We start from the raw sequence: 17,552 nt of genomic DNA, 5'->3' as shown, positions 1-17,552 counted from the left end.
ACAGAAGATGATTTCAGTAAACACAAAATAATGAGTCTTGGTGAACATATTTTTTTAATGCTAACACAAACATATGTTGCTTTGACGGTTGCCCACTAAAAATATGGGTGCTAGACCTTCTTAATTCTTATTAAGAAGTTAGAACCCCAACTCACGTCAACTTAAGCCAATTACCCTTGAATATGTGAAGTACTTATTCTTCAAAACATTTGAGATAACCAATAATTTGGGCACTTTCATCCCATCTTTGTGTGTTGCTGAACTGCGTCCTGAACTCTGTTAACTACATATAGTAAATCGAAACTGGCTTTTCCATTCATCTCTTCTAAACAGTTAAATAGACATCAAGCAAGTTCTTTACGAGATAACATAATAACTGCAAGAATATATTGTTTCCTTTAAAACATACGGGCCGAAGAGATTTGAGAAGATCTTGCTTGATCTTCAAGCAATCACGTTAACATGTAAAGTAAGGTTCAGGCTCGCCCAATCGTGTTTTTTTCATTCATTGGAGAGAAAGGTTACATTATATACATATCATACAAGATCTTTACGAGATAACATAATAACTGCAAGAATATATTGTTTCCTTTAGAACATACGGGCCGAAGAGATTTGAGAAGATCTTGCTTGATCTTCAAGCAATAACGTTAACACCCCCCTGCAAGTTGAGCATGCGGATTCCAAACGCCCAACTGGGACACTATGTTCTCAAACTCGTGACGGCCAAGAACTTTAGTAAAAACATCAGCAAGCTGCTCCTTAGTGTGAACCTTCCGTGTTCGTATTGCTCCAGCTTGTATAGCATCACGGACATTATGACAATCGATCTCTACGCCTTTAGTTCGTTCATGAAACACTGGATTGGCTGCAATGTACAAAGATGCTTGATTGTCGCAATTCAACTCCGTTGGCTCCCGTTGGGACACTCCAAAGTCCCCGAGAAGATGACGTAACCACTCTATCTCTTTAACAGTAAGTGCCATGCAACGATACTCTGCTTCTGCGGAAGATCGTGCGGCCACCTTTTGTTTTTTAGTTTTCCAAGAAACGGGAGAGGAACCAAGTGTGATAAACCAGCCACTTATGGACCGTCTGGAAAGGGGACATCCCCCCAGTCAGAGTCACACCAACCATACAACTTCAAATCACTCTCCGAACGCAACAACACACCTTGTCCCGGTGTTCCCTTCAAGTAGCGCACCACACGTAACGCACAGTTCCAATGATCTGCTCGAGGATTCTGCATGAACTGAGACAGAACGTGAACCACATAAGTTAAATCTGGTCGTGTAGCCAGGAGATACACAAGCCGCCCTACCAAGCGCCGATAACGTTCAGGTTCTTTCAGAAGCGGACCATCGGAGAGAGCAAGTTTGTGTTGTTGTTCAATAGGAAAAAAACAGGCTGTGAACCGAGATATCCCACCTCACTGATAATATCAAGCGTATATTTTCTTTGACAAAGAAAAATACCTTCGTTGTTCCGTGCTACTTCAATCCCCACGAAGTATTTTAAAGACCCCAAGTCTTTCATGTAAAAACAGTTTCCTAAATACTCTTTAAATTTTGCAATCCCCGCTGCATCATTACCACCAATGATAAGATCATCTACATACACCAAAATGTATATCTCAGAAGTTCCTTGTCGTAAGTGAAACATAGAATAATCAGCCTGAGACTCTTTGAAACCATATTTTGTAAGTGTTCCTTTCAACTTAGCAAACCAACACCGCGGAGCTTGCTTCAAGCCATACAGAGACTTCTTCAGCAAGCAAACCGAATTTCTATCTTCCCTATTGCGGAACCCAGGTGGAAGCTGCATATAAACTTCTTCCTCCAAATCTCCATGCAAGAAAGCGTTATTGACATCCATTTGGTGTAGGTCCCATTTTTTTGCTGCAGCAACTTCAAGAAACGTGCGTACCGTAGTCATCTTGACTACCGGAGCAAACGTTTCATCATAGTCCACTCCTTCTTTCTGATTATTCCCCAACACCACAAGTCTAGCTTTGTGGCACTCCAATGTTCCATCAGCTCGATATTTGAGCTTATAGATCCACTTGCAGCCGATGGCTTTCTTCCCCGGTGGCAACGTTGTCACAGTCCATGTTTGGTTCGATTCAAGAGCATCAATCTCTTTTTGCATAGCCTCACGCCATTCTTTGTAGGCAACAGCATCACGAAACGTAGTAGGCTCTGTTCCCGCAATGATAGCTGCCAGAAAAGATCGATACTTAGGTGAAAACTGACTGCAGTCAATGTACTTGGAAATTGGAAACTCAATCCCTTCAGTGGACTCGCCTGCAGATCTTCCCACAAGACCTGTAACTTCCCATAGTAGTCGATCACAGTCATGTTCCCTTGACGACAAAAGGCTAGCTCTGCCTTAATCTCTTGAATCCGTGGACCGTTGCCTTCAGAGAACCAATCCTTGATAACATAATAACTGCAAGAATATATTGTTTCCTTTAGAACATACGGGCCGAAGAGATTTGAGAAGATCTTGCTTGATCTTCAAGCAATCACGTTTACAAAAACAGCTTTATACTCATCATTCTTCCCTTTCCATAAAACTTTATCAACCTCTGAGTTACAGTTAAGCCATTGCGCGTGTAACGCGTCCTCTATTGAAGTAAGTTGGGCTGTGCGATGACATCTCCAACGGCGGTGCCAAGCCTCAGCTATTGTGGCCTGTTGACCGATACCCATATCAATGATTCCCCGCGAGCCAACTAGAGGCATGAGAGAACCTAGACTAGACCAGTTATCAAACCAGAATGAAGTTCTCATACCATCATTGACCGTAGTCCTAGTGAAAGGTTTTGCTACATCCCGAAACTTCAATATTTTTTTCCACATCCACGAGCCCAGCTGCGTTGCCTCAACTGACCAGAGAGATGAGCTCTTGAGAAGAGTTTGTCTCACCCACTTAACCCACAGTGAATCCTCGCAAGAGATAAGACGCCAAATTAGCTTCAAACAGCTGATATCATTTGCTTCTTGCAGAGACCACAGACCTAATCCCCCTTCAGCTTTCCGTTTACAAACGTCCGCCCAGGAGACCTTGGCTTTGTTTGTATTAAGCTCTTGTCCAGACCAAAGATACGCTGAACAGATCTTCTCCACAGTTCGAATGCACTCTCGGGGAAGGCGGTAAGCAGCTAACCAGAAATTGCATATACTCCAAAGAACAGAACTAATTAAGTTGAGTCGACCCGCATACGAGAGGAAACGAGCTGACCAGGATCCAATTCTTTGTTTGATCTGCTCAATGAGAGGAATGAGAGCATTTCACGTCTCTTTTCCAACTTCTCGAGCTCTTTAGGTTCGATGGGGTATGTGGAGAGAGTTGCTTTCTTCAAGCGTCTTGCGTTCTTAAGAATGTATGTGGCAACTTCATGCTCCTCTTCTCGTTGCCATTCGTATCTTGTCCACACGAATGTCTCAAGATGGAACAACAAACATTCAGGTACACACTTTGGTTGATTCCATTTCCGGTCCACCAGCTTATCTTTATCAAGATATTGCCTTCTTGACTGAGATCAATGTAATATTTAAGATCACTAATTAAAATACCTGAAAGAGCAATGGGGAAAAAGGTAGTTGACTAATGTAATGGCTTACGTCGATGAGTTTGAGGATTTGCAATTTAGGAGAACTATCGAGCATGAGTGAAAGAAGATTACACCACTCTTCTTTGTTTGTATGCAGCTCCAAAGATAAAAGCTGATAGAAGCTTTTACCAATAGGATACTTAATCTGTGCATCATCAGGCAGTATTACGACACAACAGAACAATGTTAGCCAAGTTGCAGAGACAACCCCGTGAAAAAAATCTTAAATCTAAAATTTTTTCTCCAATGGTGATAAGTCTAAGGAAAGACGTCTTGCTACAGTTAGAGATTCCAGGATGTTCTCATTCTTTATATAAGAGACTTTGGTGATTATTGCCTCCACCAGCTTTGCCGCATCTGCAATGAGACAACATTTATGCCAAATGAGCCCATTGATGTTCAAGTATCTCAAAGAAGGAGCATTTATCACATAGCCTCCATCATCATCTCCATAGTAATCACATTTTAAGGTTAGTCTCTGTAATGATGGCACTGAAATAGTGAAAAACCCCACATCGGCTTTGCTAAATCTGGCCACGACCAAATCTTCAAGACAAGGGCAGCCACAGAAAAGGTTGGAAACAGATTCTTCGTCTTTGAACATTACATGGTAAAGGTACAGCTTCCTCAGGGACTTGAAACAAAACAGATAAGGAACGTCTAAAAGAATTGAACACCTGAGTTCCAATACCTCGAGTGTATTATTGCATCTGTACAAAGCACTCGGAAATCTTATCGAGCCTCCCTCTTCAAATCCAGTACCAATTGACGCACATGGCGTGCGAATGCAATATCAATCCATAATCCTATCTTCGAAGCACCACATTCATCTCCAGCTGCCAAATGCAAACTCTCTAGAACCGGAGCTTTATGTAGAATCAGCGTTCTGGAAACATACTCTGAAAACGTACGGATATGGTAATGTTGGTTAGAATCAAACTCGAGATTTGGCAACAACTTCCAAAGAGATTTCCAACTTTTAGAAAAAACACTCGTGGCTATGGCAGTTTTTGTTGGAAGTGAAGACAATAAATCTAAAAGCAAATCTTCAGGCAACTCACTGATCCTGTCCTCACTCACTACACCTCGATTACTCAAACCTTCACCAGCAGTTTTGCTGTATAAAAAAATCAAAAATAAATAAAAAATAAAATAAAGTTCACAGAAATTAAAGAAACCTCAAAGAAACGGATTATTCCGAGAGAAAAAAAAAAAACTTAAACGAAACATAGAGACATACCGTTGTAGTTGTTCCATTATTTAGTTAAATAGAGAAAACAATTTGCTTCAGATTACGAATGCTCCAAACTCTAACGCGAACGGTCCCTAATAGGTATGATAATGCATGGTTATGAGATTCACTTGTATAGTTGTGTTTAATTAGTAACAGAACTACCTATACAAAACCCTAATACGATACCACCTACAGTTATCACATATGCATTGAGGGACTCGGGGGAGAAGATAAAACCCAAAAAATAAATATATGCCTCCGGTTATTATTCATACTGTAAATATCAAGGACTAATCGACTATATATTTTTTTTAATATAATAAGAATGTAAATTTTATAAATTCCATATACATATTTTTCAACAGTTTACATTTTTTTGTTTTTCTATATAATACTTTTTATTAATATTTTTGTATAGAGAATATTAGAATATAATGAGACAAAGGAAAGTATATTTGTTTGCTTCAAGCCATGACCACTTCTTACATGAGTAGTTAGTTAACTGTTTTTATAGTGTGCGTTTATTTTTTGTCGACAGTCTATAGTGTGAGTTTTTTTCTATGATGGAAATTATGTTCTAAGATTGTGGAACTCCAAAATAAAGAGTTAAATTGAATTAGTCACGAATTTTTTTGAAAGTAATCAAACAGAAAAAGTGGTTAGACTAATATTAATTTCGTTGGCACATATATGTGTTTATTATGGGATTATTTTTTTCAGAAGATGATTTCAACAAACACAAAATAACAAGTCTTGGTGGACATATTTTTTAATGCTAACACAAACAGAGATGCGGGTGTATATTCATAAAACTGTATGTTGCTTTGAAAATGCAAAAGTTATTTTTAGCAATTTTAATGCATCTTTTGGTTTGACGGTTGATCTATATTCATATGGGTGCTAGATTCTTATTTAGAACCCCAACTCATGTCACTTAAGCTAATTACCCTAGAATATGTGCAAGTACTTGTTGTGCTTCAAAACATTTGAGAAAACCAATAATTGGAGATATATTTTTTAGTAGTTTGGGCACTTTCATCCCATCTTTGTGTGTTGCTGAACTGCTTCCTGAACTCTGTTAACTACATATAGTAAATCCAAATTGGCTTTTCCATTCATATCATATCCTCTAAACAGTTAAATAAACTTACAAATTGGAAATCCTAATTGAACAGACAAATATCCTAATAATTAACTAGAAGAGTAGATATCAGGTTCACACACGAGGTGACATGAATTTGAAGCCCTAACCACATTAGCCAACTCATTGAGCATCTCACGTTTCTTTTCCAACCTCTCGAGCTCGTTAGGTTCGATGGTTTTTATGGAGAGAGTTGCTTTCTTCAAGCGTCTTGCGTTCTTTAAAATGTATGTAGCCACTTCTTTCTCATCTTCTAGTTGCCATCTGTATCCTGTCCACTCTAATGTCTCAAGATGGAACAACAAACATTCTGGTACACATTTCGGTTGATTCCATTTCCGGTCCACCAGATTATCTTTAAAAATATACCACCTTGACTGAGATATCAATGTAATATTTAAGATCATCATCAATATAACTCAAAAGAGCACTGGAAAAAAAGGGAAAAAAACAAGAAAGTAGCTGACTAATTATGAAATGGCTTACGTCGATGAGCTTGAGAATTTTTAATTTAGGAGAACCATCGAGCATGAGCGAAAGAAGATTACACCACTCTTCTTCGTTTGTATGCAGCTCCAAAGATAGAAGCTGATAGAAGATTTTACCAGTAGGATACTTAATCTGTGTATCGTCAGGCAACATTGGTAGTACACAAAACAATGTTAGCCAAGTTGTAGAGAGAAAAACTTAAAATCAAAATATTACCTTTGAGGGTGAAAAGTCTAAGGAAAGACGTTTGGCTGAAGTTAGAGGTTCCAGAATGTTCTCATTGATATTATTAAAAATTTTGGTGATTTTTGCCTCCACCAGCTCTGGCACATTCTGAATCAGACAAAATTCAACCCCATCGAACCCATTGATGATCAAGTATTTCAAAGAAGGAGCAATTATCACATAGCCTTTAACACGTCCATAGAGATCATCTTCAATGGTTAGTCTCTGTAACGATGGCACCGCAATAGTTAAAGTTTCCACATGGTCGTAATTTCTTAGCCGATGCAACACCAAATCTTCAAGACTAGGACAGCCGGATAAAAGGTTTGAAACAGATTCTTCGTCTTTGAATAGTGTATAGTAAAGATGCAACTCTCTAAGGGACTTGAAACAGACCCGAGAAGGAAAGTCTAGAAGAATTGTAAACTTGAGTGTCAAGCTCTCTAGTGTATTATTGAAACTACACAAAGCAACCGGAAATCTTACTGAAATTTTATATTGAAATGGAAAACTGAGTACCAATTTGCGCACATGGCGTGCAAAAGCAATTCCAATCCATATTCCAACATCCAAAGCTTCACTGTCATCTGCAACCTCCACACGCAAACTCTCTAGAACCGGAGCTTTATGTAGAACTAAAGAACTGCAAATATTCTCTGAAAATGTATGGTGATAGCCAGAATTAAATTTGAGATTTGGCAACATCTTCCAAAGAGACCTCCACCGTTTAGACAGAACACTAGTGGTTATAGCAATTTCTGTCGGAAGTGAAGACAATATCCGCAGAAGCAAATCTTCAGGCAACTCACTGATCATGTCCTCGTTCACTACAAAGCGACTAATTTTGCTGTCAAAGAAAATCAAAATTATCAACAAAAATCAATATTCGTATTAGGGTTCACAGAGAAATTAAGGTCGGTGAGAGAGAGAGAGACGTATACCGTTGTTGTTGTTGTTGTTCCATTTTCGTCAAACAATTTGCTTCAGACTACGAACGCTCTAAAAACGCAAATGCAATACACGAATCCGGCTAATGCTTTAGATATGATAACGGTGATGAGTAATCAAATGCATTGAGAATACCAACCGTAAAAAGTTCAATGAAACACAAAACCCTAATAGAATAAATTTAAACAACAGCAATCAAATGCATCGAACATGACTCTGAAGAGAAAAAGATAGAGAAGACGACGGAATCAACGATTGAGATATGGAATCGTATTTACCCTAACTGAGTTTTGAATATCAAACCAAATCCAATAAATTTACAAGCCCAAAACAAATTAAAAAAGTTGATATTCCTTTGCTCCGGCCCAGGCACACTTACATGAATAGCTAAACTCCCTGACACTTCCACGTTCGGTTCGGCACCGGAATTAATTTCTGTTCGGTAAATTTGGTTCCTCGGTTAATTCGGTTTTGATATTTCAAAACCGAACTTAACCAATCTTTTGGTTTTTTTGTATTTCTCAAAAATCTGGTTCCTTCGTTATTTTGGGATAATTTCGGTTCTGTAATTAGTTTGATTAGTTCGGTTCCTTGATCAGTTCGGTTATAAAAAAACACTGATCTAATTTTTTGTAAAACTAGTATAGTTCGGTTATTATATACGCATGCATTTGATGGAATATGAACCATCATAATGATGGTTCAACTAAACGGCGAAAGTTATGAAAACTAGACGAAGTATGTGTGAAATGCCTTGTGGTTCAGATTGAACAGTGCAAGGTTCGTAAACTCCATCATTGTGGCATGAATCATGAATAGTATGCGTATATATCATTACTCAATGCCCATCGACCACCATATATATGTTTTGTTGCAGAGACGACCATGTCGTGTGAGATCATTTGAAAGTTTTTTTATGTACCACATTTGGTGTTGGATAAGCTTCAACATTGCTTAGATCTCAAGATAGACTTATCAAGTTGGATAAGGACTATAGGAGCTCATCATTATCTTATTAAGAATTAGGAGGTATCTAGTTCCTAATAGGAATAGGATTAGTAAAGGATTTCTAGTTCTATAAATAAGGTTGTTGAGTTGTGACAATCCTTAAGAAGCATAAGAGCTTAGAAGGTGTTTAGTTTTTGAGTTATATTTCTAAACATCAATAAAGAAGAGTTATTTCTTTAAAATCTTTTGTGCTTGAGAAACTTTATTTGGTATCAGAGCTTTAAGGTAAGTCGATCTTGAAGCTATCATCGGTCGAGATATGGCAGACGGTGATGAACTCGTTGCAGCAACCCTCAGACGTAAGGAGAGTGCTCCTTCATCGCTACAATGTCCTATGCTGACGGCTACTAACTACACTGTATGGGCTATGCGAATGAGGATTATGCTGCGTGTACACAAGGTTTGGGAAACTATAGAACCATGGTCCAATGATGCTGATTTGAACGACATAGCAACAACATGGATTTTTCAATCTATATCTGAATCTTTTATTCTCCAGGTTGGTGATCAGAAAACTCCAAGAGATATTTGGAACATGATCAAGAACCGAAACCTGGGTGCAGATCGTGTCAAAGGAGGCTCGACTGCAAACACTTATGTCTGATTTCGAGAAGCTGAGGATCTCGGAGTCAGACACAATTGATGACTTTGCCAGTAAGTTATCACATCTTGTCGAAAGCAACTTCACTAGGAGTTCCAATAGAAGAGTCACGTTTGGTGAAGAAGTTCCTGAGCAGTCTGCCAAGAGAGAAATTCATACAGATTGTCACTTCGCTAGAACAGGTTCTTGATCTCAATACAACAGGGTTTGAAGAAATCATTGGGAGGCTTAAGGTTTACGAAGAAAGGACTTTAGGTAACGGTAAGCAGGATGAGACACAAGACAAACTTATGTATGTGAGAACTGATCAATCGAACTTTGTGAACTCAAGAGGTCGAGGTCGCAGACGAGGAGGCAGAGGAAACAGAGGTCGATGTGAGAACTGAGATCAATTCTCTCATTCTGAAGTGATTTAACTACGGAGGAGCTTACCACCGTTAAGAGTTCCGAGCTGAATTGAGAGTGTTTGAATAACTGAATTGTATTGTATTGCTTTGAGAGTAAAATTGTTCCATCCTTTACAAAGACTCCCCCCCTTACACATTTATACCGACCAATTTATTACCCAATTAATGCGTAATTAATAAGACACGATTTCCGCGTCTTAATTAATTCTCTTGAATGCAGGAATCTTTGACCGAGCTCGAGCTGCGAGCTGACTAACACGACGCCTCTCCGCGCTCTCTTTTTTTCTCCGGGCCTGATAGGCCGACCAGTAATACGCTCTTGGCCCATTAGTCGTGCCTGGCCTAGGCCCTTTGCCCATTGCCCGAGATGACGGATCGTGGGTACAACAGTTGCCCCCCAAGTCTCCCGAGCTGAGCAGTTCGGGGGACTTTTGACCTTCAAGCGATCAATTTCGGGAAATTGAATATTCCCCGTATCCCCACGATTTGATCGTGGTGATGATGAGATTTGCCTTCCCGAACAAGCCTCGGGGACCACTAGGTAGCGTGTTAGCTATAAGAGAGAGGAAAAGCGGTGCAAGACCTTTCACTTCCCCAGGTAATCATTGCTCATCAGTTCTGTGTATAAAGGTAAATCCTCCCGTCTTTTCCCTTCTACTCTTAATTTCCAACTTTCTTTCGTTTTGTTCTGCGATTTCCTCTCTTTTCTTCTGTTAATTTCTTTGCTCTCGCTGCAAAGTTCTTCCTTTATCTCTCAGTACTTTTACCCGGCGAACATGTCTCCTCCAAAATCTTCATCGAGTAAAACCGCGAAACCCTTGATTCCGGGTGTCTACGGCCCGCACCAGCTGTAACGCCCCCGAACCGCACTATGACCACCCAGGCCATCGGACGGCACCGAAGCGCTACTATGGGAACGTTTATCAAAGGTCCGGCCAAGTGCGAGAACAAATCAGGCCCTTCGACCAGTCCCTCGGCGAGGTTCCCGACCACACAACACATCCTTAAGGCTTTGCAACCCTACAGACACGCCGTGCGTTGAGCCGACTCGGACTAAGTCTATATCAGTACGACTCGCTCGATTTAAAAGAAAATCCGATTCAATAAAACTTTAAAAGAGTTACTACAACTGATTACACATAAAAGCTCACAAGGCTTAATGCCAAAGTTTGGTTTGCAAATAACATACTTTGAATTTTACAATAGACACCAAAAAGAAAACTACTCCAGAGTCCTATCGTTCACCATGCCCTCTAGTTCCCTCTATGGTTATCTGCAGAACAACAATATTGTCATAAGTAATCTAAGATTACTTAGTGAGCTCAACCCCAATTCCTGCAGAGAAATAAATCCCAACCCCAATTCCCCATTAACAATCAACATGCACGCAAATACAACAACATGCGAACATAAATAAGCAACATGCAAGCATAGATAAACAACATGCAGGCATAAGCAATTAACAAGCAAGCGATTAACATTCAAGCAAGCAAAACAACTCAACAACCAGCAGAGATGACATGCGGAAGCTAAAAAGCTAACAAAATCACTCTACCATGAATCGCAACTACATGCAACCACAATCAACAACATGCAACAACATGCAACAACATGCAACAACATGCAATAACATAACTTGAAATAAAACAACAGTTTTTAACATGTTTAATTTATTTGGGCCCGGTATGCATTCCTCTTCCCCAACCCCTCATGAATTCTCCAAAACGCAACCACAAAGGCAGTCGTTTGGATATCAGCCAAAATTACACCGTCGTGTAAAATAGCCTCGGCCAGGGTAGCGAGCCCAGTAACCTCCGAGCACTTCGTGACCAACCCTACACACACACGAACATGGGTTACATGTCGCGGCTGCATGTGGCACAGAATGGGAAGGATAGCCATACCAAATCTTAAAACACTTAGCCGGAATTTCTCACGGACTACAGCGCCTTAAGATCTCACCGAAGTTTATACTTGAATTCATACGGTTCTTAAACCTATAATTTTACAAGTATCTCAACCAAAACTCGCCTTTGTTACTAGATCCTCTCGATCTAGCAACTAGCACAACCTCAACGCGCATGCATTTAAACAAGAAAACATAAAAGAACTTCAAGTAAATGCATCTACATGCAACATGCAAAACCGCGCACTAGATTGAAGTTTTTAACTCTCCATCTAAGCCGATGCAAATATGTGCCTGAACTCACAGTAAACCGTCGACGAATGATCTCCTTTAATGAAGCTCCTCTCGCGGCAACTCGGATCTCTCCTTCGGTTAGAATCGATTTCCTTATCGATCTAACGTTGATGGTCGTTGGTCGATAGTCCTAGTCTTGCGTCTTCTCTTCTTTCTCTTCACAAAACCCTCTCTCCTTTCTCTTCTTCCCTCTCGCGAAAACTCTCTTCTTCTTTCTTCTCTCTCTCGCTCACTTTCTCTCTCAATTTTCTCAACTTACCCCTTCTTTCTTTGTGAGAAAATGAGAGGAAAGCTAAGCTATTTATAGAGGATTTGGGCGGTGGAGTCGACCAATGAGAGTCGCATGCACTCTCTTCATTAGAGTGTATTAGTGAGTCGCTTAACACTTGGAGGCATAACGCTTAACCACCTTGAATCCCACTAACTCCTTTGATTTCTTTAATCCTCCCACTAATGCTCCACTAATCTTCTTTGAATTAAATATTCATCCCACTAACTCCATTAAGTCTTCTTGATTAAAATATTAATCCCACTAACTTCCTTGACTTAAGTGATTTTTGGTGGGGAAGACTTTTAACAACTTCGGTTGACTATCGTCGATCCTCGGCAGCTCTCTCGGCAACTATCGGCATCTATCGGCAACTTCCTTCAGGTACTCGACACTTTCTCGGATACTCGGCAACTTCTTCGAGTGCTCGATAACTTCCTCGAGTACTCGGCAACTCTTTCGGGTACTCAACAACTCTCTCTCGGGTACTCGACAACTTCCTCGAGTACTCGGTAACTTCCTCGAGTACCCGGTACTTTCTCGGGTACTCGGTACTCTCGGCATTTCTTGGCGACTGCCAGACGATGCGTCTCGGACGGTACGGGCGGTACGTCTCAGACGACTCGGCTAATTCTCGATCCATTAAACTTTTCTCGGACTTCCCTTCATCAAACTTTCAGCCCTCCTTGCTGTCTTCTTTTCTCGGTCTTTTGGACTTGAAATCACGTCAAAAATTTACCCCTGGGTGAGGGTCACTACATTCTCCCCCCCCCCCCCCCCTTAATAGAATTCGTCCCGAATTCCATAAGGTTCTGATGGTCCTGCTTCATCTTCTTCAACAAACAACTGAGGATACTTGGCACGAATCCTTTCCTCATCTTCCCATGTGGTGACCTTATGGTTCTGCTTTCCCTAGAACACTTGGATTTGAGGAATACTTCTGTTCGTCAACTTCCGGGTTCTCCTTTGCCCTATTCCAAACGGTCTTTCGGGGTAGGTTAGGTTTGACTCCAACTCCTCGATAGGCTCTGGCACAATCATTCTAGGATCTGGCACATGCTTCCGTAGTTATGAAACGTGGAAGACTTTATGCAATCGCATAACCTCGGGCATTGATAAACGATAGGCTACCTCGCCAACTCTCTTCTCAATCCGGTACGGTCCAATAAACCTTACCGCAAGCTTTCCCACTTTGCCAAAATGATCATTTCCCTTTTGTGGTGCAACCTTCAAATACACCATGTCTCCAACTTCGAACTCCACTTCTCGCCTCTTACGGTCTGCGTACTTCTTCTGGTGGTCCTGAGCTTTCTTCATGCTCTCACGAATAAACTTGATTTTCTCTGCTGTCTCATCAATCATCTTGTGATTGAAACTTGTCCTCTCTCCAACTTCCGTCCAACATAAAGGTGTTCTGCACGGCCTTCCATACATGGCTTCAAATGGCGACATACCGGTACTCGAGTGATAACTATTGTTATACGCGAACTCCACCAATAGCAAATTCTTCTCCCAATCTAATGACCATTCTAGCGCACATAGTCGGATCATGTCCTCTATGGTTCGAATAGTTATCTCCGTCTGCCCATCAGTCTCTGGGTGAAATGAGGTGCTCATATGAACATCTGTTCCCAACGCTCTCTGCAAATCTTGCCAAAATAATGATGCGGACTTGGGATCACGATCAGAAACGATATTCGCTGGCACTCCATGAAGCTTCAAAATTTCGTCTACGTACTTCTCAGCCAACACGGGTGCTTGGGCCGTACTCTTCACTGGAACCAAATGGGCTACCTTGGTTAAACGATCAACCACTACCCATACTGCATTATTGGTTCTCCCTTTTCTTATTGGTAGTCCGGTAATAAAATCCATAGAGATAGAGTCCCATTTCCAAGTCGGTATGGGCAAGTTGCGAAGCAATCCTGCTGGCACTTGATGCTCTACCTTGATTCGTTGACATGAATCACATTGGCTTACCCATCTCGCCACTGCTCTCTTCAATCCAGGCCAATGATAGTATCTACGCACATCTTTATACATCTTGGTGCTCCCCGGGTTTATACTCAATGCTGAGCTATGGGCGGCTCCTAATATCTCCTCTCATAGTCCGTTCCGGTCAGGTACAGTTATTCTCCCATTGAGAAGTAAAGTGTCATCATCAGCTAGATGATAACCACTAGCATTTGGTCCTTCTGAACTCTTCAACTCCTCGATGATCTTCTTTAGGTTCTCGTCTTTGGGTTGTTCTTCACGAATTCGGTGTAACAGGCTCGCTTGGTTTACGGCTTGTAAACCCAACGGCTCACTAGATTCTCCTTCTAAGGCTAAAAGCCTTACCTTCTTCAATTCTTCAGCTAAAGACTCCACGTCCTTCTCGACATCAACTTGAGCTCTTCTTCCGCTTAGCGCATCTACTACTACATTCCCTTTGCCTGGGTGATACTGAATCTTTAAATCGTAGTCGGATACGAATTCCATCCATCTCCTCTAACGCAAATTAAGGTCTGGTTGCGTGAACAAGTTCTTAAGACTTTGGTGGTCTGTAAATACCTGAACAGCTTCTCCATACAAATATGATCTCCATATCTTCAATGCAAACACCACGGCTGCCATCTCCAGATCATGTGTGGGGTAGTTCTCCTCATGCTTCCTTAGCTGTCTAGAGGCATAAGCAATCACCCTATCACCTTGCATCAACACACATCCAACTCCAACTCTTGACGCGTCTGTAAACACAGAATATGGTTTGTTTGGCTCGGGTAGGGCTAACACTGGTGCCGATGTCAGCGCTCCCTTTAACTTCCTGAAAGCTTCTTCTACCTCCTCGCTCCATATAAAAGGTACTCCTTTCCCTGTAAGTCGTGTCAATGGTTTCGCGATGGACGAAAACCTCTTTACGAACTTCCGATAATAGCCTGCAAGGCCTAAGAAACTCCTTACTTCCGACGCGGTCGTTGGCTTCGGCCAATCCTGTATTGCGGCGATCTTTTCTGGGTCGGCGGACATACCTTGCTCCGAAACTCGGTGTCCTAGAAATCCAATTTCCCTTTGCCAAAACTTACATTTGCTGAACTTAGCAAACAGCCTCATCTCCCTTAGTCTCTCCAAAACCTTCTTCAAATGCTCCGCGTGCTCCTCCGCACTACGCGAATATATCAGAATGTCATCGATGAATATTATCACGAATTGATCCAGGTAGTCGTGGAAAACTTCATTCATCAATCGCATGAATGCCGCCGGTGCATTGGTAAGTCCAAACGGCATTACCACGAACTCGTACTGGCCATATCTCGTTTGAAATGCCGTCTTCATCACATCTTGTTCCGCAATTGAGATTTGATGATAGCCGGAGGCTATATCAATCTTTGAAAACCAACTTGCTCCTCTTAGCTGGTCTAACAGCTCATCGATCCTTGGCAAAGGATACTTATCCTTTATAGTTATGTTATTGATACCTTGGTAATCAATACATAACCGCATGCTTCCGTCCTTCTTCTTGACGAACAACACTGGGGCTCCCCATGGTGACGAACTTGGTCGTATAAAACCCTTCTCCAACAAGTCCTCTAACTGAGTCTTGAGTTCAGCCAACTCGGCTGGTGCCATGCGATACGTTGCCTTAGAAATTGGGGTAGCTCCGGGCTCCAAATTTATGGTAAAAGGATGGCTCCTTGGTGGAGGCAATCCTTCCAACGGCCTAAACACGTCCTCAAAGCCCTTGACTATGGCAATGTCTTCAACTTCCATGCCTTCCTTGTCATCTCCTCCCATGGCGGTCAGAGTGACTAAATAGACTTCATCCTCCTCACTCGATCTTCCAATCCTTGCTGCCGATGCGAAATATGCCGTTTTACTCGGGCTGATCCTGTTGAAAACTAGAGGGGTCCTTCCTCCATTTTCAAATATAACTCTGCTCCAGCTGCAGTCTATATGGGCTTGGTGTTCCGATAACTAATCCATTCCCAAAATAGCGTCGAACCTATCCAATGGCATCACCAAAGGATTTACCGAGAGGTTCGTTTCTTGCAAGACTATCGACACTTCCTTGACCCATCTTCTTGTCTTCAGCGGTGGTTGATTACCAGCAGTGTAGACGTTGATGTTCACCTCTTCCTCCTCACACAAGTCTCTAAACTTGTCAACCACTTCAGGAGTCACAAAACTATTGGACGCTCCCGAATCGAACAGTACATGTGTTGGGTTACCACCAACAAGTAATGTTCCTAAACGCAAAGCAAATATAACAAAATGCAATGCTAAAACTAAGCACGCAAACACACAAACAATCACTAACAATCACAAGAGAGTTAGAACCCAATCAAACATGTTATAGGGCCTTTCGTGGCCTGCGAAGGTTTGGGTGGCTCTACTCCTAAAACAAAAACATTTGCTGGGGTTGCTTGCTTCTTCGCTGGGGGTTCCTTCACTTGGTTTGCTGTCTGGGCACGGTTCACAGTTTGGGCGTTCGGTTTGGCCGGCTTTGACGGACATGAGTTCGCATAGTGTCCTAACTCGCCACAGTAGAAACATGTGACGGTTGACAAGTTACTACTCTTCGTTTCTTCGATAGTCGGACAAGCTCGAGCGAAGTGTCCAACTTGTCCACACACATAGCATCCCCTCGGATCCATGTTGCTCACCTTACTACCACCTTGGCTAACGTTCATCTTAACCTTCCCGCGGCCTACGCCCCAATTCCGTCATGCTACTTGATTCACCTTTCGGGTGTTCACAATCTTAGTCTGCTGGACGGGTTCCTTCTTTTTATCCCGAGCTGCAATCTCTTTCTCTTTTTCGATAGCTTCCTCAACACTTACCGCTCTCTCTTCTACTTCCTCGACACTGCGATAAGTCACAGCGTGCAACCTTCCTCTAATATCTAGCCTGAGTCCGTTGAAGAATCTTCGGGCCATTGCTAACTCGTCATCATTTCCTTGATACAGGTACCTCCGAAGTCTTGTAAAAATTCTCCAATATGCTCGAACAGTCATTTCACCTTGTTCTAGTTGCAAAAACTGGCTTTCCAATCGGTCGCGTGACTCTAGTGGAAAGTACTTCAGCTCGAACTCTTTCTTAAAGATTCCCCATGTTATCATCTGAAATCGATATCGCGAAACTATGGTATCCCACCATGCACGAGCATCTTCTTCCAAGAAATTAACCGCTACTGGTCTCCTAAACTTCTCTGGGCACCTTGTCAACTCAAAATTACTTTCCAGGACTTTTATCCAAGCGTCTGCTAATATGACATTCGGGTCTCCTTTGAATTTACGACAATCAGTCACGCCGTGCGTTGAGCCGACTCGGACTAAGTCTATATCAGTACGACTCGCTCGATTTAAAAGAAAATCCGATTCAATAAAACTTTAAAAGAGTTACTACAACTGATTACACATAAAAGCTCACAAGGCT

General features: G+C 41.6%; 1 protein-coding gene across 1 annotated transcript; it reads right to left on the bottom strand.

Annotated features, from left to right (window-relative positions):
• Nucleotides 1-5,943: 5,943 nt before the first annotated feature.
• Nucleotides 5,944-7,917, bottom strand: LOC104715451 (FBD-associated F-box protein At3g49020-like). The gene is made up of 4 exons (XM_087464138.1): nt 7,647-7,917; nt 6,697-7,552; nt 6,478-6,612; nt 5,944-6,368 (listed from the first exon to the last, which is right to left on the bottom strand). The coding sequence occupies exons 1-4, from the start codon at nt 7,667-7,669 to the stop codon at nt 6,042-6,044; spliced, it is 1,341 nt and encodes a 446-aa protein (XP_087320264.1). The 5' UTR covers nt 7,670-7,917; the 3' UTR covers nt 5,944-6,041.
• Between the last annotated feature and the right edge of the window lie 9,635 nt (nt 7,918-17,552).

The sequence above is a fragment of the Camelina sativa genome, chromosome 9 (genome assembly GCF_030686135.1).
Source record: "Camelina sativa cultivar CO46 ecotype springtype chromosome 9, ASM3068613v1".
In the NCBI taxonomy this organism is placed as follows: Eukaryota; Viridiplantae; Streptophyta; class Magnoliopsida; order Brassicales; family Brassicaceae; genus Camelina; species Camelina sativa.
The sequence above is the reverse complement of the archived record's forward strand: the minus strand, read 5'-3'. Positions and strand labels throughout refer to the sequence as shown.